Here is a 23,558-nt window from a genome sequence, read left to right on the forward strand (position 1 = left end):
GCAGCAGGGCGCATTTCCTCCGCAGGCGGAGCGCCGCAACCGGCTCCGTGTCGGCTGGGAAGGCCCAGGGGGGCAGGTGGGCCGCCGCTCCGGCGGCGCGTGTTATAGCCCCCCCTGGCAGCAGCTTTGCCGTTACCCCCGCCGTTTCCTCCTTCCCCTTTGCCAACTGTTAAGTAGTCTTAACCTCATTCACTACATCTATGCAGACGATGTTCAGATTCTTATTCCCATAACAGAATCTATTAGAAGCCATCGCACTTTGGAACAACAGCTTACAAGCCGAAGCCACCACTAATCTCCTCAACAGTCTAAACCTGGTCCTCAATGCCTCTAAACTAAACTCCTCTTTCATTTCCTACAAGCAAGAAAACCTCCCATCTCAGATCCATCACAAACACCTTCTCACCCACAACCATGTGAGAGACCTGGGAGTAATTATAGACAACCGTCTTTGACCTAAAGAATATGATCCAAACCACAACTGTAAGATATAATATTATATCTTAATGGCCTCGACAAAGGAAACTCTTTCCTATTGATCTTGTTAGACCTTTCCGCAGCGTTCGACACGGTCAACCACGCCATCCTCCTAAACAGCTTTCGTCAATAGGAATCAGCGGCACCGTCCGATCCTGGTTCAAACGTTTCTCGATAACAGAGGTTACAAAGTTAAACTCCAAAACAAGGAATCCTCAAGATTTGACTCTGTCATAGGCGTCCCTCAAGGTTCTTGATTATCTCCGACCCTATTTAATATCTATCTTCTTCCTCTCTGCCAACTTCTTACCGACCTCAATCTAAAGTACTTCCTTTACGCAGATTGATATTGAAATCATCATCCATATCAAGACACATACTCTAAAAACTCTTGACTACTGGGAAACATGCCACCAGAAAATCAAACAAGTAGTAAACAACCTACACCTCATCTTAAACTCATCCAAGACAGAAATCCTACTCATCTCTCCTGAAAACAATATCTCCAACACTACTCTTCCCACCAACCCTACCTACCAACACAAGTTACAGACTTAGAGTGATAATAGACAACCGGCCTAAACTTCAAGGCACATATCAACAAAACAACCAAAGACTGCCTTCTATAAACTCCAGGTTCGGAAGAGGATAAGACCTCTTTTCCATGCTCAAGACTTCAGAACGATCATCCAAGCAGTCATTTTTGCCGAAATTAGACTACTGCAGTTCCCTATTGCTAGGTCTGCCCTCATCCTATTCCAAACCACTACAGATGGTTCAAAATTCAGCAGCCCGATTACTAACAGGCGCAAGAAAGAGAGAACCACATATCTCCCATTCTGAAACGAGTTACATTGGTACCCGTCCACTTCCGTATCATCTATAAAGCCATATGTGTCATCTTCAAAACTATTCATCAACGCATCTTATGCACTTTAGCTGATGACAATGGAATCGGAAATCTCTCAGAAATAAGAATACGCGTGGGAACACAAGGTCTGGATGAACAGGCAACATCATTTGAGGACAGATGTCAATCCCAGCTAGGGACACAAGCAGATCGTAGGAAAAGAAACTAACCAGGATTCCCTCAGTAACGGCGAAGTGAAGAGGGAAGAGCCCAGCGCCGAATCTCCGCCACTCGGGTTCGGGGATCTGAACCCGACTCCCTCTTCGATCGGCCGAGGATGACGGAGGCCATCGCCCGTCCCTTCCGAACGGCGCTCGCCTATCTGTTAGGACCGGCTGACCCATGTTGAACTGCTGTTCACATGGAACCCTTCTCCACTTCGGCCTTGAAGAAGAATGCTCAGTCTGTTTAAAAGAACAAAATTAACGGACCCACTCAAGGAATATGCTCAGTCTGTTTAAAATAAGAAAATTAACGGACCCACTCTGAAGGTCAATGCTCAGTCTGTTTAAAAGAACAAAATTAACGGACCCACTCAAGGACTATGCTCAGTCTGTTTAAAAGAACACAATTAACGGACCCACTCTGAAGGTCAATGCTCAGTCTGTTTAAAATAGCAATATCAACAGACCCACTCTGAAGGACAATGCTCAGTCTGTTTAAAATAACAAAATGGAACTGCCCAGCTAGGGACACAAGGCCTGGAGGAACAGGCACATCATTGGTGGACAGAGGTCAATCCCGGCTAGGGACACAAGGCCTGGAGGGACAGGCAGGCACAGCAATGGAGTTAAAACACCAGTAGAAACACAATGGCTGGAGGTACAGGCAGGAACAGCAACGGAGTTAAAACACTTGTGGGAACACAAGGCCTGGAGGAACAGGCACATCATTGGTGGACAGAGGTCAATCCCGGCTAGGGACACAAGGCCTGGAGGGACAGGCAGGCACAGCAATGGAGTTAAAACACCAGTAGAAACACAATGGCTGGAGGTACAGGCAGGAAACAGCAACGGAGTAGTTAAAACACTTGTGGGAACACAAGGCCTGGAGGAACAGGCACATCATTGGTGGACAGAGGTCAATCCCGGCTAGGGACACAAGGCCTGGAGGGACAGGCAGGCACAGCAATGGAGTTAAAACACCAGTAGAAACACAATGGCTGGAGGTACAGGCAGGAACAGCAACGGAGTTAAAACACTTGTGGGAACACAAGGCCTGGAGGAACAGGCACATCATTGGAGGACAGAGGTCAATCCCAGCTAGGGACACAAGTCGCATAGGAAAAGAAACTAACCAGGATTCCCTCAGTAACGGCGAGTGAAGAGGGAAGAGCCCAGCGCCGAATCTCCGCCACTCCGGGTTCGGGGATCTGAACCCGACTCCCTTTCGATCGGCCGAGGACGACGGAGGCCATCGCCCGTCCCTTCCGAACGGCGCTCGCCTATCTGTTAGGACCGGCTGACCCATGTTGAACTGCTGTTCACATGGAACCCTTCTCCACTTCGGCCTTGAAGAAGAATGCTCAGTCTGTTTAAAAGAACAAAATTAACGGACCCACTCAAGGAATATGCTCAGTCTGTTTAAAATAAGAAAATTAACGGACCCACTCTGAAGGTCAATGCTCAGTCTGTTTAAAAGAACAAAATTAACGGACCCACTCAAGGACTATGCTCAGTCTGTTTAAAAGAACACAATTAACGGACCCACTCTGAAGGTCAATGCTCAGTCTGTTTAAAATAGCAATATCAACAGACCCACTCTGAAGGACAATGCTCAGTCTGTTTAAAATAACAAAATGGAACTGCCCAGCTAGGGACACAAGGCCTGGAGGAACAGGCACATCATTGGTGGACAGAGGTCAATCCCGGCTAGGGACACAAGGCCTGGAGGGACAGGCAGGCACAGCAATGGAGTTAAAACACCAGTAGAAACACAATGGCTGGAGGTACAGGCAGGAACAGCAACGGAGTTAAAACACTTGTGGGAACACAAGGCCTGGAGGAACAGGCACATCATTGGTGGACAGAGGTCAATCCCGGCTAGGGACACAAGGCCTGGAGGGACAGGCAGGCACAGCAATGGAGTTAAAACACCAGTAGAAACACAATGGCTGAGGAGGTACAGGCAGGAACAGCAACGGAGTTAAAACACTTGTGGGAACACAAGGCCTGGAGGAACAGGCACATCATTGGAGGACAGAGGTCAATCCCAGCTAGGGACACAAGTCGCATAGGAAAAGAAACTGACCAGGATTCCCTCAGTAACGGCGAGTGAAGAGGGAAGAGCCCAGCGCCGATTCTCCACCACTCCGGGTTCGTGGATCTGAACCCGACTCCCTTTCGATCGGCCGAGGACGACGGAGGCCATCGCCCGTCCCTTCCGAACGGCGCTCGCCTATCTGTTAGGACCGGCTGACCCATGTTGAACTGCTGTTCACATGGAACCCTTCTCCACTTCGGCCTTGAAGAAGAAAGCTCAGTCTGTTTAAAATAAGAAAATTAACGGACCCACTCTGAAGGTCAATGCTCAGTCTGTTTAAAATAGCAATATCAACAGACCCACTCTGAAGGACAATGCTCAGTCTGTTTAAAATAACAAAATGGAACTGCCCAGCTAGGGACACAAGGCCTGGAGGTACAGGCAGGAACAGCAACGGAGTTAAAACACTTGTGGGAACACTAGGGCTGCACAGTAGATGCCGGTCAGACACAGCGATTCATGTCAAGAACATGTGCTGCAGTGCTTACTGCTTACATTATCTTGAGCATAGGAGGCAATTGGAACTGCTGCAAGGCTCCTTTCAATAGCTTTTATTCATCTTGCCATTCACAAGGAAAATCGGGAAAGCCAAGCACTGGCAGGTTTACTTTCAAAAACACTAGCATTTCCATCAAGACCGGTGAAAGCCTTGAGCGGTGAGGGCTCATGATATCCCCTGTCATTGAAAAAACACGTTCACTGGGCACACTTGTTGGTGGACATGACAGATATCCTTCAGCCACTTTGGCTAGGTGTGGCCAGACAGTGGACTTGTGTGCCCAATATGCCAGCGGATCTGTCTGCGTATTCTCTATCGGCTCTGAGAGATACCGTTTCACTGACAGCTCTGCTGCTGTCCCCCTGTGCTTGGGAGGGCTGAGAGTCACTCAATCCAGTTACTTTCTCTCTCGCCTGTTGCACTACTGATGTATCTTTATGGCCAACATGCCTTGGGCGTTCTGACGTTGAGGTGGAGGCACTAGTAATAGTATCTGTCACTGACACAGTCCTTCTCCTGCCAGGGATAGCAGCAGCACAACTCTGTGACGTGCCTGCTGTTTCCACCTGTGCTTCAAGCCTAATCTGTCTCCGCCTATGGTGCTCCTGTTCACGGACCTGTGCTAACAACAGCTCCTTCACAAATGACAGACAATTGGTCTGTAGGGCGATTTTACCTTTCACACGGGGATCACAGACAGAGGCGAGCATGTATGTGCTGTCCTCTGTTAAAGGCCTTAATCTGTCTTTCACCTGCTGCTGCAAAACGTCCACACACTGCAGCACCTCAGCAGTCATTCCCTCTTGCCGTTTAATGCCTTCCAAATGGTCATCCAGGAATTTCACTATAGGGATGATGTCAGCCAAGGTGGAACTTCTGGAACTCAGCTCCTCCGTGACGTCCTTGAAGGGCTGCAGGATTTTTACCAGCTGACTCATGACTAACCAATCGTGATGCCCTAGGGGATTCTGTACACCTATGTCTATTGTACCAGAAAGTTCATGAAGGGGTGTCTGCAGCTCCAATAACCTCTCCAGCATCATAAAGGTGGAATTCCACCGGGTGGGAACGTCTTGAATGAGACGCTTCTCGGGCATATCCAAAGCAGTCTGATTTTCTCGGAGAACCTGCCCCGCCCTGACACTTCTGTGGAAGTGTGCTGCTATGTTCCTGCACTTCTGTATTAACCTACGCAGGTATTCAGTCTCCTTGTCCTTGGACTCCAAGCCCAAACCTGACTTCACTACCAGATGCAGAGTGTGTGCAAAACATCGGATGTTCTTAAACCGCCCATCGCTTATTGCCTTAACCATGTTTGCACCGTTGTCTGTGACAAAAAAGCCTCCGCGTTTTACTGTCTCGCTGGTGTACTTTCCAGCTCGCCAGCATCTTTCTGATGCATGCTAGAATATTGGCAGCGGTATGGGGCATGGTCCGTCAGGTGGGTGTTCAGTAAAGCCCACCTCCACCCTGATGCTTGTTCAGTAATAGAGCTGCTGGCTGCCCCTGCCTCTGCCATGTCCCACCAGTGTGCTGTCAGAGAGAGGTAAGAGTGTGCAGCATTCATGGCGGTCCAGATATCGCAGGTGAAATGCACTCTTCCGTCTGCCTTACCTAGCAGTGCTTGCACGCGACTGACACAGTGCTTGTACAGGCTGGGGATGACCTTTCTACTAAATGTGGTTCTGGAGGGGACTTTGTAATTTGGAAGTACGACCTTCAAGAACGTTTTGAAACCCACATTCTCAACTAACTGCAGGGGCTGGTCATCAAGGGCAATCATTTCCCCAATGCTCCTGGTTACTACTTTTGAGGCTGCCTGCCTACCCCGGGATAGCGTTACCGCACTCCACCCCATTTCCTCCATGGTGCATTGTCGCTTCTCCCACATGTCAGTGGGTTTCTGGCCTGCCGCCTGACTGCTAGAAGGGTATGAGGGCGTGGGCTGACTCTGCTGCTTTCCTACCACTGCACCCTGGTTGGAAGGGGAAGGGGTCCCCTGACGGAAAATGCTACCATCCCCAGATGGCAGTAATCTTGTTGGGTGTTGCCTCTTAACATGATACTCCATGCCAAAATTTGACAGATGTCCCAGTTGCTTGCCTCTGCTAATATCCCTGGCACAGTAATTACACCGAGCATAACGCGGGTCTTCTGTCACTTTAAAATGTGCCCAGATCGCAGATTTCTTTTGTGATCCTCCTCTCTTTCCCGCCCTGGGGGTGGATGGTGGCACTGGAGTTGAGGTACTACTGGGTGTGGGTGGTGCACCCACTGCACCCGGCGAAGCAATGCCAGCGGGGGCAACAGTCACCCTCTGTCTCCCTTCTGACAGCTCTTCCTCCTCCTCGATATCAGTGGAATGTCTCCCCTGCCGCAGATTTCTGGAGGTGGAGGCTAAAACAGGACTAACTGACAATTCTACCGAAGATTGCTCAGGTATAACATCTTCCGTTTCTGATGAGAATCCCATCCAAGAAGATTCTTCTTCTGAATCAGAAGCTAACAGTGCCAGCGCTACCTTGTCACCGCAAAGTTTTGCAGGACACTTCTGTCCCCTGGATGCTCTTGGGTGTGTAACTTTTGTCTGGCTAGACTCTGCCTCCTCTTCACTCTCCTCCAAAACTACAGTGCCAGAAACAGGTGCTGGCGATTGCAAAGTTTCATGGTCTGATTTCTTTTTTTTTGCCATGGAACTGCCATCCCTCCAAAGACGTTTGATTGCGACAGTTGCCCTTTTTACCTGTACTGGTGGTGTTGCGCTGGTGTCTTTTGCGGTGGCCTCCGCTGCCATTCCCACTAAGTCGCTTGCATCTCCCTTTCCCTGACATTATGGATTTAATGTCAATGAGTACTAGTGTAACACTGCCCACTGTCCCACAATAATAATGTTCGGTCAGTTTAAAATAACTAAATTAACAGACCCACTCAAGAAGAATGCTCAGTCTGTTTAACATAACAAAATGAACGGACCAAGTCAAGGACAATGCGGTTAAGTCTGTTTAAAAATAGCAGATTGAACAGACTCGCTGAAGGCCATCTTCACTCTGTTTACAATGCCCACTGCCTCACTGCCTGCCTGGCCAATGCACGGAATGTGTCTGTCTGTGTGTGTGCAGTGAGTGCACAGAGAACAAGCTTCCTTTCAGTAGATATGAGGCAGGGTACTCCCAGCCCTGGAAACTGCTGCCCACCCAGCACTGAACCACTCAAGGACAATGCGGTTAAGTCTGTTTAAAAATAGCAGATTGAACAGACTCGCTGAAGGCCAATCTTCACTCTGTTTACAATGCCCACTGCCTCACTGCCTGCCTGGCAATGCACGGAATGTGTCTGTCTGTGTTGTGTGCAGTGAGTGCACAGAGAACAAGCTTCCTTTTCAGTAGATATGAGGCAGGGTACTCCCAGCCCTGGAACTGCTGCCCACCCAGCACTGAACCACTCAAGGACAATGCGGTTTAAGTCTGTTTAAAATAGCAAATGTAACAGAACTCGCTGAGGGCAATGTTCACTCTGTTTATGCCCACTGCCTGCCTGGCAATGCACGGAATGTGTCTGTCTGTGTGTGTGCAGTGAGTGCACAGAGAACAAGCTTCCTTTTCAGTAGATATGAGGCAGGGTACTCCCAGCCCTGGAACTGCTGCCCACCCAGCACTGAACCACTCAAGGAGAATGCTTTTAAGTCTGTTTAAAAATAGCAAATGTAACAGACTCGCTGAAGGGCAATGTTCACTCTGTTTACAATGCCCACTGCCTCACTGCCTGCCTGGCAATGCACGGAATGTGTCTGTCTGTGTGTGTGCAGTGAGTGCACAGAGAACAAGCTTCCTTTTCAGTAGATATGAGGCAGGGTACTCCCAGCCCTGGAACTGCTGCCCACCCAGCACTGAACCACTCAAGGAGAATGCTTTTTAAGTCTGTTTAAAAATAGCAAATGTAACAGACTCGCTGAAGGGCAATGTTCACTCTGTTTACAATGCCCACTGCCTCACTGCCTGCTGGCAATGCACGGAATGTGTCTATCTGTGTGTGTGCAGTGAGTGCACAGAGAACAAGCTTCCTTTCAGTAGATATGAGGCAGGGTACTCCCAGCCCTGGAAACTGCTGCCCACCCAGCACTGAACCACTCAAGGAGAATGCTTTTAAGTCTGTTTAAAAATAGCAAATGTAACAGACTCGCTGAAGGGCAATGTTCACTCTGTTTACAATGCCCACTGCCTCACTGCCTGCCTGGCAATGCACGGAATGTGTCTGTCTGTGTGTGTGCAGTGAGTGCACAGAGAACAAGCTTCCTTTTCAGTAGATATGAGGCAGGGTACTCCCAGCCCTGGAACTGCTGCCCACCCAGCACTGAACCACTCAAGGAGAATGCTTTTAAGTCTGTTTAAAAATAGCAAATGTAACAGACTCGCTGAAGGGCAATGTTCACTCTGTTTACAATGCCCACTGCCTCACTGCCTGCCTGGCAATGCACGGAATGTGTCTGTCTGTGTGTGTGCAGTGAGTGCACAGAGAACAAGCTTCCTTTTCAGTAGATATGAGGCAGGGTACTCCCAGCCCTGGAACTGCTGCCCACCCAGCATTGAACCACTCAAGGAGAATGCTTTTAAGTCTGTTTAAAAATAGCAAATGTAACAGACTCGCTGAAGGCAATGTTCACTCTGTTACAATGCCCACTGCCTCACTGCCTGCCTGGCAATGCACGGAATGTGTCTGTGTGTGTGCAGTGAGTGCACAGAGAACAAGCTTCCTTTTCAGTAGATATGAGGCAGAGTACTGCCAGTGCCAGCCCTGGCACTGCCCACCCAGCACTGAACCACTCAAGGAGAATGCTTTTAAGTCTGTTTAAAAATAGCAAATGTAACAGACTCGCTGAAGGGCAATGTTCACTCTGTTTACAATGCCCACTGCCTCACTGCCTGCCTGGCAATGCACGGAATGTGTCTGTCTGTGTGCACTGCCTTGCACATAGAACTAAAGTAGATATGAGGCAGGGTACTCCCAGCACTGGAACTGCTGCCCACCCAGCACTGAACCACTGAAGGAGAATGTGTTCACTCTGTTTACAATGCCCACTGCCTCACTGCCTGCCTGGCAATGCACGGAATGTGTCTGTGTGTGTGCAGTGAGTGCACAGAGAACAAGCTTCCTTTTCAGTAGATATGAGGCAGAGTACTCCCAGCCCTGGAACTGCTGCCCAGCCAGCACTGAACCACTCAAGGAGAATGCTTTTAAGTCTGTTTAAAAATAGCAAATGTAACAGACTCGCTGAAGGGCAATGTTCACTCTGTTTACAATGCCCACTGCCTCACTGCCTGCCTGGCAATGCACGGAATGTGTCTGTCTGTGTGCACTGCAGTGCACATAGAACTAAAGTATATATGAGGCAGGGTATTCCCAGCCCTGGAACTGCTGCCCAGTGCCCACCCAGCACTGAACCACTCAAGGAGAATGCTTTTAAGTCTGTTTAAAAATAGCAAATGTAACAGACTTGCTGAAGGGCAATGTTCACTCTTGTTACAATGCCCACTGCCTCACTGTCTGCCTGGCAATGCACGGAATGTGTCTGTCTGTGTGCACTGCAGTGCACATAGAACTAAAGTAGATATGAGGCAGAGTACTCCCAGCCCTGGAACTGCTGCCCAGCCAGCACTGAACCACTCAAGGAGAATGATTTTAAGTCTGTTTAAAAATAGCAAATATGAGGCAGAGTACTGCCAGCCCTGCCTGGCACTGCCCAGGATAAAATGTACAGACTCACTCAATAAGAATGTTCTTTTTTTTTTTCCCTAACAAAGAATCTGTTCTGTGTTGTCTATCAAATCTGGTTCTGTTCTGTGTTGTCTATCAAATCGGGTTCTGCTATCTTCTCTGCCTCAGCCTGCCTAAGCCCACCCTGCACGATCCCGATCCCACCTCCCCACTGAATCGCTGAAAATGTCCGTCAGTCCTCGTGCTGCTGCTGCTTTTATAGTGCTGCTGGCTCGTCAGGATAATCCTCAGAGAAGCACGGAATGACAGCGCGATTCGCTGCATTCAGTGCTTCTCTGAAAAGGTGAACGCAGATTCGCTGCGTTCCGGTATCCATGCCGACCTGTCCCACCCTTTCCTGTGAGTCACTGAGACTCACAGGACAGGGTCAGACAGGTTGGCATGGTTACCGCAGGGGCGCCGCCATTTTCAGGTAATCCGGGGCTCCGAGCTCGAGTCGCAGGTAATGGCGGCGAGAAAGCGCGCGCATGGCGATTCGCCGTATCCGACATATCTATGTTCATTTATGTCGGAAATCTGCTCGTATACGCCCCATCTTTTTTTTAAGTAAAAAAAAAAATTTGAGTTGCGTTTTCCATATGCGGTCAATCCGAATGCACATCCCTATTGGACTCATTCTCGTGCACACATACAACATTTCACCAACTGGTAGATAAAAATACATGTGGCACTCAGTGCAAAAGATTGGATAGCCCCCCTCTCACTACTGGACTACTGTCTGCATCTTAATTTTGTTCAAATGTTAGCTATTTAAAATTTCTAAGGGAATAGGGATGCTCAAACTAATCTAAAGTACTTTTAATCAATTGATTTATTTTATATTTATCTGTCAGTGATCCTCCAAAAACTACAATTAGTTTACTGAAAAATTCCTGATTACATACCTTATTGACTCTTGTTTTTCAACTAATTTTGTTTTTTTATCAAATAAATAAATCTGTTGTTGAAAATTTATAGGACGTGGCATTTTGGTATATGCCTTCTAATCATCTGCTGCTGGAAAGAAGGGGGAAGAGGGAAGCTGGACTGTAGGAGCTGAAGCCTATGGCTCATAGTGTCCTGTAGAATCCTCTGCTGGGGCTGTTGGGAGAAGTATGCAGATGAACATTCTGGTCCTCTACTGTTAGAAAGAATGTGAGGGCTATAAAAGCTCAAACCTAGATAGCTCCCAGCATTCTCAGTGGGGGCTGCTGGAAGAAGTATGCAAATGAGCCTTCAGGTCCTCTAGTACCAGAGTGTAGGGTTTGCAAACAGCTCAAAGTGGTCTCTAGAATCCTTTGCTGGGGCTACCAGGAAAAGCATACAAATGAGCCTTCACATTATCTGGTGCTAGAAAGGGTGCAGAGACTGAAAACTATAACCTAGTTCTCTATAGGGTTGTGCTAGGGCTGCTGAGAAAAGTTTGCAAATGAGCTTTCCAGTTTTCTGTAGTTGGAAACAGTATGGGGGGCTGTGGAAGCTGGAGCTGAAGCCTAAATAGATTGTGGTGTCCTCTGGTATACTATGCTGGCGCTTCTGGGAGAAATATGTAGATCAGCCTTCCAAGCCTTTGCTGCAGACAGACACCACTTCCTCCTAAGCGCATTATATATAGAGAGAGAGAGAGAGATTAATTATGACTCTCTTGATTTCTTCCCTGTCAACTAGTTTCCTTACCCATTCATAAATGAGATCTCTAAATCCCATTGTCATTCATTTGATAATCAATCTTCCATTTACTTTTATTTATTTATTTAAAAGATTTTTATATACCACAAATACACACAAAGTGGAACTAAGTGGTTTACAAGACATAAAACATACATAATTAATAATAATAATAATAATAATAACAATAATAATAATAATAATAATAATAATAAAACATACAGAAAACAAACATTCAAGAAAAAACTTAAGACCTGGCTGTTTCGCCAAGCCTTCCTGTAACTATCCCGATACCAGCTAGGCTATTGATTAGGTCTCAGACACCAGGCATGTAACTAGATAATCCTCAGCAAAGTCACTGTTACTGTACCATCATTGTTACGAAGTTACTCTTTCTGCCTCTAGCGCATTCCTCTCCCCAACCCATTTACCCCTGTTGTATTGTAACTTTCCGGCAACTTGTTTATGTTATTTTATGTTAAGGTTAAAGTTTATTATCATACTGTTCTTTGTAAACCGATTTGATATGATTTTTCATGAAGGTCGGTATAAAAAAAAGTTTAAATAAATAAATAAATAATTGATAAAACACAAAAAAGTATAAAAAAACGTTTAAATAAATAAATAAATAAATAAATAAATAATAAAACACAAAGAACATGCTTTAGGAAAAATAATTACAAATCACAAAGAATTAAGATGAAGTAGTGAAAGAAGTTGAATTACCACTTTAGGATTAGAAATCTGGGAAAGCTTGTGAAAATAAGTATGTTTTAAATGTTTTTTTGAAGTCATGTTTTATGGTGAGCTGATGAATATAGTTGGGAAGAGAGTTCCATAAATTGGGACCTGCAACCGAAAAAGTGCGGTTGGGTTTAACCTAGCAGTTTTTACACATTTTTGTCACATTAAAGCTATAGCAAGATCCAAACGTTATCACTCATATTTTCCAGGTCAAGTTAATTGGCATCATCCAATGAGAAGCAGACATGAATCAACCATAAAGCAAGGGGGTGGGGGAGAGAACATCATTCAACTGAGCCAACACAGACCCAGCTCTCAGAACTCAGATAAAATGTTCCTGTGCACAGTCACTACCTCATGAGAACCTCAATCTTTCTTCATCTGTGTTATCATATAGATGTGCTTCCCTATTTTGGCCTTGTATTTTCTGGCCTTGACTCTTTTGCTTCGAGTTTACATCTTGCAAATTCTTGTTTTGTCATTGCCCTTGCAGCTCTTTAATAGAACTTTTAAATTCTACCAAAAAGAAACCAAAGGCAAAAAAGTCTGCAGTCAGCAGGTTTAAGGTCTGTGGGAGTCACATGTTCATCACAGACACCCACCCTAGCTGCTATCGCTGCCAAGACCAGACCATCACTCTCCCAACTGTTCCAGTGATAATCTGGTATTCCAATGGTTGCATCAGTACAATACCTGGAAGATGGAAGCTTTGTGAAAGGCACCATCAAGTAAGACTCCAAAGCCTCAGGGTGAAGGCAGGGTGCGGAACAGCACTACCTCCTAGAGCGAGGCCTCTTTGGACTCCTAGCATCATAACAAGATTCAGTCATGCAGAGACTCTACCTCTTATTCCTGCAAGTCAGGAAAGACTTCCCCCATCCCCAATGGTGCCAGATCTCAGATCCATCACAGGTCAGGGTTTGAGTGAGGAATAAAAGCAGAAAGCACTGGATAAGTGCTGGATAAGTACCTAAGTGGCACAAGGGATCCTTATTGGAGCCATCTTCCTCTGCATCAAATAAGCAAGCACCATTGGTGCAGGGCTCCACCACGTTGGACCTCTCCTCGACCAAGATGATAGCTAGTTGCCTTGACATTGGTATCCTCATCCTTCCTTATGTGGAAGATCCCTATGTTGCTGAACAACCTGTCCTTCTCAACATTACAGTCCTGGAACCATCCAGGGCACCATCCTTCTCATCTGTGCGGAGCATGCCAGCACATTCCTGGATGCAGTCAGTCCTCTTGGTGTGGAGTACCGCAGCACCTTTGGCATTATTGGAGCAGGGCACTTTGGTGCCAAGGAGTTGCTGATCCTCTACCTTGGAGGGTAGAGCATTGGCACAGAATGTATCCCTGCTGGCACTGATGACCAAACCTACTGCTGGTTAGCAGCATGCACCACAGAATGCGTCAGAGCCCAATGTTTCTGCAGTTATAACCTTGGCATACCTGAGTTCGTATTTGGTGCTACCTGCTGTTGTGGCTTCCAGTGAGGATGAACCTATACGGATGTCAGAAGAGGATGTGTCTCCTCAACCAGTTGGGGCCCAGATTTCAGAATTGGTGAAGAATTTCTTTGCATTCTTAAGCCAAGGAGATGAGAGAGGGAAGTTAGAGTCTCTCCTGTCCAGGATGGAGGAACGTTTTTCAAAGTGTGGCCCCAGAGAATCCTTTGGAGATAAAATTATTGCTCCAGGGAATTCCAGCTTTGGGAATGATTCTGCTTCCTTATTTAATCAATGTGCCTTTTACAAGGAAGTCCCCTCATGAATTGGAAGTGGAAGAGGTGGAATCAGCCCATTCTGAATTTCTATCTGTCCTTTCTCCATCGGATCATCAGAGGTCACTTACTCAGCTTCTCTCATTGTTGTCAGGGTATTGGCTAAGTGTTCCTCCGTGGTAGTCCTCACATATGGGTGACATCATCGGATGGGGCCTGGCACAGAACATTGATCTCAAAGAATCTAGAGCTTTCAGCATGCCCTACTGAGCATGTGCAGCTGTAGTCATCACCCTGCCCCCTAGGCAGAATTCCTTAGTCTTTTTTTCTATGGAGCCGTGTGGTTGCAGGAGCCGTGTGCTCATGGTATTCAGCTTTGCTCTCTTTCTGTACTATTTTTATAAGTGACTTTTCTCTAGAGCTGTAGATTTTTTCTTTCCTTTACCTTATGGTAGTTTTTTTTTCTTTCTCCTCTGTTGGCCCACCGCATGGCGGGCTTTAGTCCCTGTGCAGTCAGGCAGAGTCTATTTCTTCCTTAAAAAAAAAAATTATACTGCACCCACAGTTTAGTTTCTGTGTCCTCTCCTTGGTCTGTCTGTTTTTGTACCTTTTTGTCCAGTGCTGACTGAGTGTAGTCCGCGGGTGATCCGTGTAGGCCGCTGAGCCTGTGGACTCACCTGCATTCTACCTGGGCAAGAGTTTCATCTACCCAGGCAGGAGTTACATATCATTTCACCGATTGATCGGCATCGATGGAGGTCAGACAGTGAAGAGATCATGGATTATATCATTCCAGTGGGGGGGAGAGCTCATCCTCCTCAGACTCCAAGGAACTAGTCTTCACAGGCAGGAGCCCTGGATGAGGAGGCCTCCCGTCCGGCTTGCCGGAGATGGCAGTGCAGTCTCTCTGGGAAAGAGGGTAAGCAGGAGCCTGGGCAAACAGCTTTGTGCCGCACTGTTGGCGCCATATCCAGTAACGGTTGCCTGTGCTCATCTGTGATCAGCGCAGCATTGTTCTGATACATCGATGTCAGGACCAGGTCGGGGACCAAGTTTGCCTTCAAGCACCATGGTTACCCTTGATGTCGTCGAGGTGCCTGGTTACCCTCAAGGTCATCGAGGTGCAAAACCGCCCTTGGTACCGTATGGGACTTCTGTGCCATAGGCATCGATCAGGTGGAGTAGTGGCTGGCGTTGGGGACCAGGTCTACCATTGAGTGCCTTGATTCCCCTCGATACCATCAGTTCTGACTTCAATGTCGATGCCCTTGCTGCTTTTGATGCCTCAATGCCCTTGAGGCCTTGGTGCCATCGATGCCACGGTGCCCTCGATGCGTCATTGCCTTCAATGCTGCAGTAGCATCGATGCTGTGGTGCTGGCGGTACCATCGATGATATCGATGCTATGGTGCTGGCGGTACCATCGATGACATCGGTGCCCGAGGTGCCATCGATCCCCGCGATGCTTCAGTGCCATTGATGCCCGCGATGCTCACAGTGCCATCGATATCCTCGATTCCATCGAGGTGCATGCATGGCCACCCTCGATGCTGTCAGGGTATGTGCCTTGATGGCCACAATGCCTTCAGAGCCATCAATACCCGTGGTGCTCTCAATGCCTATGGTGATTGTGGGGCCAACGATGCCCTTGATTCCATCGAGGTGTGTGCATGGCCACCCTCGATGCTGTCGGGGTATGTGGCCTCAATGCTGTAGCATCTCTCGATGCATGGACTTGATGCTGTGAGTGGCCGCACTGCCATCGCAAGGTGCAGCCATATTGCTGTTGCAATGCAGAGCTGCTCTGATACCATCGACGCATTCTATGCCATCAGGGTGCAGGGCAGCCATGGAGGCTATCGAGCATGTTGGCCACTGTGCCTTTCATTGCTGCTCTTGATTATATCGAGCACCATCAACAAGGCAATGGTATCACCCCTGGGCACCCTAGTTGTTCTTGAGGCATCGTCTGCCGTAACTCTTGAGGCCCCATTACTGCCACTGAAGCCCTTAGGTGAGAGGGATTTCTGCCTTGGACAGATCGAGCGCTGATCATGGGCCATGGATGCCAGTGATCTCACGAACCCTGAGTCATTGGGATTGGCCTAATGAGGCTATTGTCAGCCCTAGCTGCTGACAAGAGACACCATCAAGCTTGCTGCATTGACGCCCTCGGACAAATAGATGAGCCAAGAGGGACAGTCATTGGTACTGACTGTCATCAGTTCCTTTGGGCATTGATGTGCTGTGTTAGGGTTGGAGAGCCTCTGCCTGCAGGTGCTCCTGGCAATCCTGGTACCACCAGTCCATCAATGCCTTCGGGCACCAGGTGCTCTATCAGGTATCACTTGGCGGTCGGGGTCCACAGGTGCTTGGGGCGCCAGGAATGGCGCTATATACAGTTGATCAGATCCTGATTCGGTTAAGTGCCTTTGAAGCTCTGGATGCTGCATCCTTTGGTGCCCTTGATGTGCCTTTCATTGGTATGCATTTTAGTGCTATGGGCCCTACAGGCACCGTCACCACTGTGGGCACCAGTGGATGTTGTTGGATGCCACGGGACATAACTGCAGGGCTCCATGGACTTCGCTACTATTGTTCCTTGAGGGAAATGAAGGTGAGCCATTTCCACTGCTGTTGCAAGGGCTGTGTCCTGCCTCTTGCAGTGTTTTCAGAGGGCGACTTCTTGAAATGCCACCCACCACCATGACAAGCCCAGTGCACCAGTGGTCCTGGGAACCACATTGTCACACTATTCCTGTTCACTCCACTGTGAGTTACTGTGATGGTGAAGTGCAGCATGTGTGATCGGGTATGGCAAAGTATCTACTGCATGCACCTCAGGCAGTGACGGACAGCATTCTCCCTGTCTGTGCAGTTTTTGCCAAGCCAGGGTTGTGCCATTGTCACGTCATTATCTCGGCCTCCTCGTCATTTCTGCACCACAAAGTGCTGGTAAGCACTGGCAGAGAAGGCGTCATCACACACTGTTTTTTACCTTTTGGGAGCGCCTAGCCACCTACTTGAGCAAGTGGATATCACTGTATAAGTACTGGTCAGCGTGTTTCACAGCGAAGGGATCATTTTCCAGTTGCCCTCTGCTGTATGGGTATATCTGTGTGTGTGTGTGTGTTTCCCTTGTGGTGAGCACAACCGGTTGTGCGTCACAGCCTCAGGACTATCTAGGACTGTGTTCCTGATCGAACTCTAAGAAGAGTGGACACCAGGAGGGTAGTGTCAGGAGTACTGTCCTCCCTTGGATGAGGAATATGTCTCTCAACCCCTCCCGTGTCCTGAACCCCTTTTGTGGGGAAGCCCCTGAGGTTCCATACCTGGCATGTTTATCTCTGAGCCAGAATCTCGATTCTTGAATCAGAGTGTCTCCTGAGAGGCCAGGGCCGGGGAACATCAGAGGCAGTCATTGGACCATTTTTGCTGTGACTCCTCCATTGATTACTGTGTCCTATCATTGTGAGGGTAGTGGCCATTGGTGAATTGGTCGCTTTTGAACCTCAGCAATCAGTGATTGAACCTCAACACTCCTTGAGAGAATTGAAGGTTTTTGGAATTGGGAGGTCCCAATTCTCATGGCTCCTCTTCCTTCCAGGTAGGGAGACTCGACCAGGTTCCAGGACAACCCTTATGGTTTCCCCTCTGGATGCCCGATTGACCACCTCTATGAGAAGTGTCCCTTGTTCTCTGTTTTCCAGGAGAAGGGATGTCATCACTTCTACTTGCTCTGGGTTCCTTGCAAGTTCCAAGAGCCAGTCGAGCAGTAGCACTCTCCTTAGGTCTTTCTGTGGCACAGCAGGTCTATTTCATGAGGGATCCTCCCCAGAGTAGCTCCCAGGTGAACCTTAAGAATCTCTCCCATCCCGGTGTCACCTTGATGCCTGCTGAGCTCAAAGGTCCGGTCTGGCCAGTCTTTCTCGCCTGTGGGACCCTGCCTCAGTGAGGAGGGTTCTAGTCCCTCTAGTTGGAGAATATGCTTTTAAACCTCTTGCCATATCCATGGCTAAGGAAGTTGGGGGACAAGGAACCCTGCCACAGAGGTCCTACTCTTGGTTGCAGTGGCTTGTAAGCTATACTTCCTCATTTTTTAGATAACTTTTTCTGTGTACAGGGGCATCCTAGTTCACTCATTGATTGTTCCATTACTGAACCGCGTGCTTCCTTGGGGGAAGTATTTGCACTCAAAGCTGGAGTGTTAATACCTTTGCCAGGAGCTTGGCAATCTGTTCCATGATCACCCTGGCCCTCCTGTGGTGCCCTTTGGGTTTCCGGGCCAGTGTAGAAATCCTGTTTGACAGGGGTTGCACTTGTGACAACCTGGTTTCCTGTCTCATAGTGGAGTATTTATGAATTTCATCCCTGGGGAATTCACTCTCAGTTCAGCTGTTCCAAGCAGCCTGAGGGCTCTGTCTCTGCTGGACTCAGTAGTGAGTTATTTGCTTGGGGTTGGAATATACCACCTAGCAACTTGGACTTACCCCAGCAGTTCAGTGGTCTGCCTGCCTGTGTTCTCGATCCCTCTGACTTCTGGCTGGAAAGTTGAGGAAAGGGGAGGAAAAGGTAAGGCATTTGTGATATATTTTAGTGTTTACCTGTAGGGAAAAGATACACCACGTTTTCCCCTGTTTTTTCACCAGGTTTTGGCCCATACTGCCTTTAGCTTTCTCCCTTCACTAAGTCACCCAAAGTGCCTTTCTGATCACCTGAATGTTCCTGTAGACAGGATGGATAGCCCTGCCCTTGATAGGGTGTAGCGTGCGTGAGCTTCATGTCTAACTCTTCTCCTTGCTCGGGATTTGGGGTAGCGATCTATTCAGGGGTTGCTGTTTATCCCCTGAAACTCTTGACGCTGTCCTGCACAGTCAGCTGGATCTGGTGCTTCAGCATGTAGGATCTGTCTCAGGCCCTGCTGTTGTTGCTAATTATTTTCCAAGCGTTGCTTGGGTTTTTCTTCCCATTTACCTTTCTGTCGCACATGAGAACACTTGTGCAGAGTCATTTTGTCCTTCAGATGTCATTGGACTGCAGTTTCTTTCTGGGATGTTCTCAGGCCCCAGTGGGATTTTCGGTTGTCTTCTACACTGCTGAAAACTGTGCGGTCTTTGTCCAAGAGATCTTTTCTTGTTTACATATCTGGGCTTTTTCCTGTACCCAGGAAGTTCTAGGCCGACTTCATTGTCAGGGTTACTGATCCAACACCCTGCTTGTAATGTTTCTGTGATGCGGAGTATGCTTCTGTTCGCTCTCGCATCACTCTCCTACCTTAGGTGTCCCTGCTGCGAATGAAAGTTTTGTATCTCAGTCACTTTATGGTTTTTCTTTGTGGAACCCAACTCTTCTCCAGCCTGGACCCCTTGTGGGTTGGCTGCCTCACGGGCAAAAGGGAGACTAGTAGTGCTTCTGCACTTTGCAGTTTCCCGCTTTGTCCTGCTCGGATAGCCTACAGCTAGGGATTCACCCATGTGTGAGGACTACCATCCTGCTTGTCTTTAGAGAAAGCAGAGTTGCTTACCTGTAACAAGTGTTCTCCTTGGTCAGCAGGATGTTAGTCCTTGCAAAACCCACCACCCTCCCCTGGAGCCTTTTTTAAATATTGGGGTTACATTGGCCACCCTCCAGCCTTCAGGTACAATGGATGATTTTAATGATAGGTTACAAATTTTAACTAATGAAAGTTAAAATTTGTAACCTATCATTAAAATCATCCATTGTACCTGAAGACTGGAGGGTGGCCAATGTAACCCCAATATTTAAAAAAGGCTCCAGGGGAGATCCGGGTAACTATAGACCAGTGAGCCTGACTTCAGTGCCGGGAAAAATAGTGGAAATTATTCTCAAGATCAAAATCGTAGAGCATGTAGAAAGACATGATTTAATGGGACACAGTCAACATGTGACAGGGGCCGGCCAATGGCACGGATACCCTGTCACATGGTAAGGGCAAAGGGGCATTGGCGCCATTTTCTTTTAGCGCAGCTGATGCCTGGGAACGGGAAATCGTCCCCGAGGCCCCCTGGACCACCAGGTAAGGATTTGGGGGGGTCGGGAGGGTGGGGAGGCTAAGGGGGGTCGATTTAAAGGGTCGGGTGGGCGCAGATGGCCCGAGAGCGGGAGATCGCACCGGGACCCCCCCCCCCATTGGACCACCAGGTAATTTAACATTTTGGGGGGGTTCGGGGGGGTGGGGGAGGGTAAGGAATTGGTTTTAAAGGGTCGGGGTGGGTTTAGGGGTTGTTTGGTGTGCCAGTTTTCCCGCCCTCCCCCAACATACTTCCCGTGCCCTATTTAATGATTTAGGACGATTTATGACGATAAATCGTGGGCATTTGTATTGTATCGTGCACTCTGACAATTTACGATGATTTAAAATTTTCTGACGATAATTTTAATCGTTCAAAAACGATTCACATCCCTAATAAGAACTAAGAAATATGCCAAACTGGGTCAGACCAAGGGTCCATCAAGCCCAGTTATCCTGTTTCCAAACAGTGGCCAATCCAGGCCATAAGACCTGGCAAGTACCCAAAAACTAAGTCTATTCCATGTTACCATTGCTAATGGCAGTGGCTATTCTCTAAGTGAACTTAATAGCAGGCAATGGACTTCTCCTCCAAGAACTTTATCCCATCCTTTTTTAAACACAGCTATACTAACTGCACTAACCACATCCTCTGGCAACAAATTCCAGAGTTTAATTGTGTGTTGAGTAAAAAAGAACTTTCTCCGATTAGTTTTAATGTGCCACATGCTAACTTCATGGAGTGCCCCCTAGTCTTTCTATTATCCGAAAGAGTAAATAACCGATTCACATCTACCCGTTCTAGACCTCTCATGATTTAAACACCTCTATCATATCCCCCCTCAGCCGTCTCTTCTCCAAGCTGAAAGTCCTAACTTCTTAGTCTCTTCCTCATAGGGGAGCTGTTCCATTCCCCTTATCATTTTGGTAGCCCTTCTCTGTACCTTCTCCATCGCAATTATATCTTTTTTGAGATGCGGCGACCAGAATTGTACACAGTATTCAAGGTGCGGTCTCACCATGGAGCGATACAGAGGCATTATGACATTTTCCGTTTTATTCACCATTCCCTTTCTAATAGTTCCCAACATTCTGTTTGCTTTTTTGACTGCCACAGCACACTGAACCGACGATTTCAATGTGTTAATCCACATGACACCTAGATCTCTTCTTGGGTTGTAGCACCTAATATGGACCACAACATTGTGTAATTATAGTATGGGTTTATTTTTCCCTATATGCATCACCTTGCACTTATCCACATTAAATTTCATCTGCCATTTGGATGCCCAATTTTCCAGTCTCACAAGGTCTTCCTGCAATTTATCACAATCTGCTTGTGATTTAACTACTCTGAACAATTTTGTGTCATCTGCAAATTTGATTATCTCACTCATCGTATTTCTTTCCAGATCATTTATAAATATATTGAATAGTAAGGGTCCCAATACAGATCCCTGAGGCACTCCACTGTCCACTCCCTTCCACTGAGAAAATTGTCCATTTAATCCTACTCTCTGTTTCCTGTCTTTTAGCCAGTTTGCAATCCACGAAAGGACATCGCCACCTATCCCATGACTTTTTACTTTTCCTAGAAGCCTCTCATGAGCCACTTCTACTGAATACGTACGCAAAGCTGCTACTTGATCATCTGTTCATACCTTTATGTCTCATTACTGTCTGAATAGCATGACAGAAATATAGTAACTTTAGTCAAGCAGTTTGGTGCAGCTTGTTCACCCAGTAGTCCATCTCCATGTTATCGGTTGTGTTGTCACTCCGCAATGCAACCCTCAGCCCGAAACTGCTCATGCATCATAGCTGATTCATTCCTACCTGTCAATAGAGAAATCAAGTTTGTTTATCTTTAAAAAAAACTCTCCATAGAGAGCAGAATGAAATAGCCATACTCAGTGCCCTCCTGCCTCCCTGGAAAGCCAACTACCACACTAAAACTTAAGCTCTGAAGAGACAGATGACCTCACAAGGCAGCGACCGAAAGCAAGAACTCCCATGCACACTCAGAAATACTTTAACTGAAGTCTGAGAGCTTGGTACATTTCAGTGCTGTTAGATTACGCTGCTCATATGTTATGGCTTATTCATCTTGCTGTCTAATGAAGACCTTGCTGCAAACTTGCTATATTTGCAAAAAGCTCTCTATGGACTTACAATATTTGTTACCTTTGAAAATATTTCAAATTTTGGTAATTCTCCTTCCCACCTAAGCTCCCCCAATCCTGCCACCAGTGTGTATCCATCTCCACTTTAAAATATTTGTGTTATTGTACTTGGAAGTGGTATTAGGTTCTCTAGTACGTAGTAGCTGTTTCTTTAAACCATTACAGTCATCAGAGATAAATGTATTCAACTTTTTATGTTGCTGTCATGAATATTATGTACAGACAAATATAAAGCTAATATTTCCCTTTATCTATTTATAGAGAAGGACTTCTGCAAACTTTACTGTATTGCTGAAGGATTCGATTTCTTTTTCTCGCTGTCGAACAAGTTAAAGATGGGACACCCTGTGCGGAAGGTAGTCCCAATGTGTGTATAGATGGGACTTGTGAGGTAATAATGGACAACAGGTATTTTGCTCTGCACACATACTGTATGCCAGATTAAGGAGGACATTTTCAAACTCTGCGGACAGCTGCCAATTCTATGGGTACTTTCCCTTATGGACTTTGCACCAGGGCTCAAACTTCTCCATTTAAAAATGTTCCAGGACATAGCAGCCGCAGATCTTTGTACTTTTGTTTCTGCAGATACTTTCCATGAAAATGTAAAACTGCATGCATTCTTGCCTTTCCCAGCCTATCTTTGCCCAAGCCCACCTTCTTTTTCACATAGGACAAAATATGTATGTTCTTGGTCCCTGTGTGTTCTTTTAGGGATGTGATCGTTTTTTGATGATTAAAACAATCGTCAGATATATTTTAAATCGTCAAAAATCGTTAGAGCCGCGATACAATAACAATTCCCCCGATTTATCGTCAAAAATCGTAATCGGGGGAGGGGGGAGGGCGGGAAAACCGGCACCCTAAAACCCACCCTGACCCTTTAAAATAAATCCCCCACCCTCCCGAAGCCCCCCAAAATGTTTTAAATTACCTGGGGTCCAGTGGGGGGGTCCCGACGCGATCTCCCGCTCACGGGCCACGGCTGCGTAAAAGAAATGGCGCCGGTGGCCCTTTGCCCTTACCATATGACAGGGCAAAGGTAGCGCCGGCGCCATTTTGGTTCCTGTCACCCGACGTCACGAGTGCAGGAGATTGCTCCCGGACCCCCGCTGGACCCCCAGGGACTTTTGGCCAGCTTGGGGGGCCTCCTGACCCCCACAAGACTTGCCAAAAGTCCAGCGAGGGTCCAGGAGCGACCTCCTGCACGCGGGCCGTATTGCCAATATTCAAAATGCGCCGGCGCTACTTTTGCCCTCACTATGTCGACATAGTGAGGGCAAAAATGACAGGTAGTTTAATGGCTGTTG

General features: G+C 47.3%; 1 protein-coding gene across 1 annotated transcript in view; it reads left to right on the forward strand.

Annotated features, from left to right (window-relative positions):
- The window catches only part of ADAMTS16 (ADAM metallopeptidase with thrombospondin type 1 motif 16), an 806,542-nt gene that overhangs the window by 471,018 nt on the left and 311,966 nt on the right, over window positions 1-23,558 (forward strand). The window contains 2 exon segments of the mRNA XM_029589991.1: window positions 22,510-22,575; window positions 22,578-22,639. Coding sequence (XP_029445851.1) covers window positions 22,510-22,575; window positions 22,578-22,639 — 128 coding nt within the window.

The sequence above is a fragment of the Rhinatrema bivittatum genome, chromosome 2 (assembly GCF_901001135.1).
Source record: "Rhinatrema bivittatum chromosome 2, aRhiBiv1.1, whole genome shotgun sequence".
NCBI lineage: Eukaryota > Metazoa > Chordata > Amphibia > Gymnophiona > Rhinatrematidae > Rhinatrema > Rhinatrema bivittatum.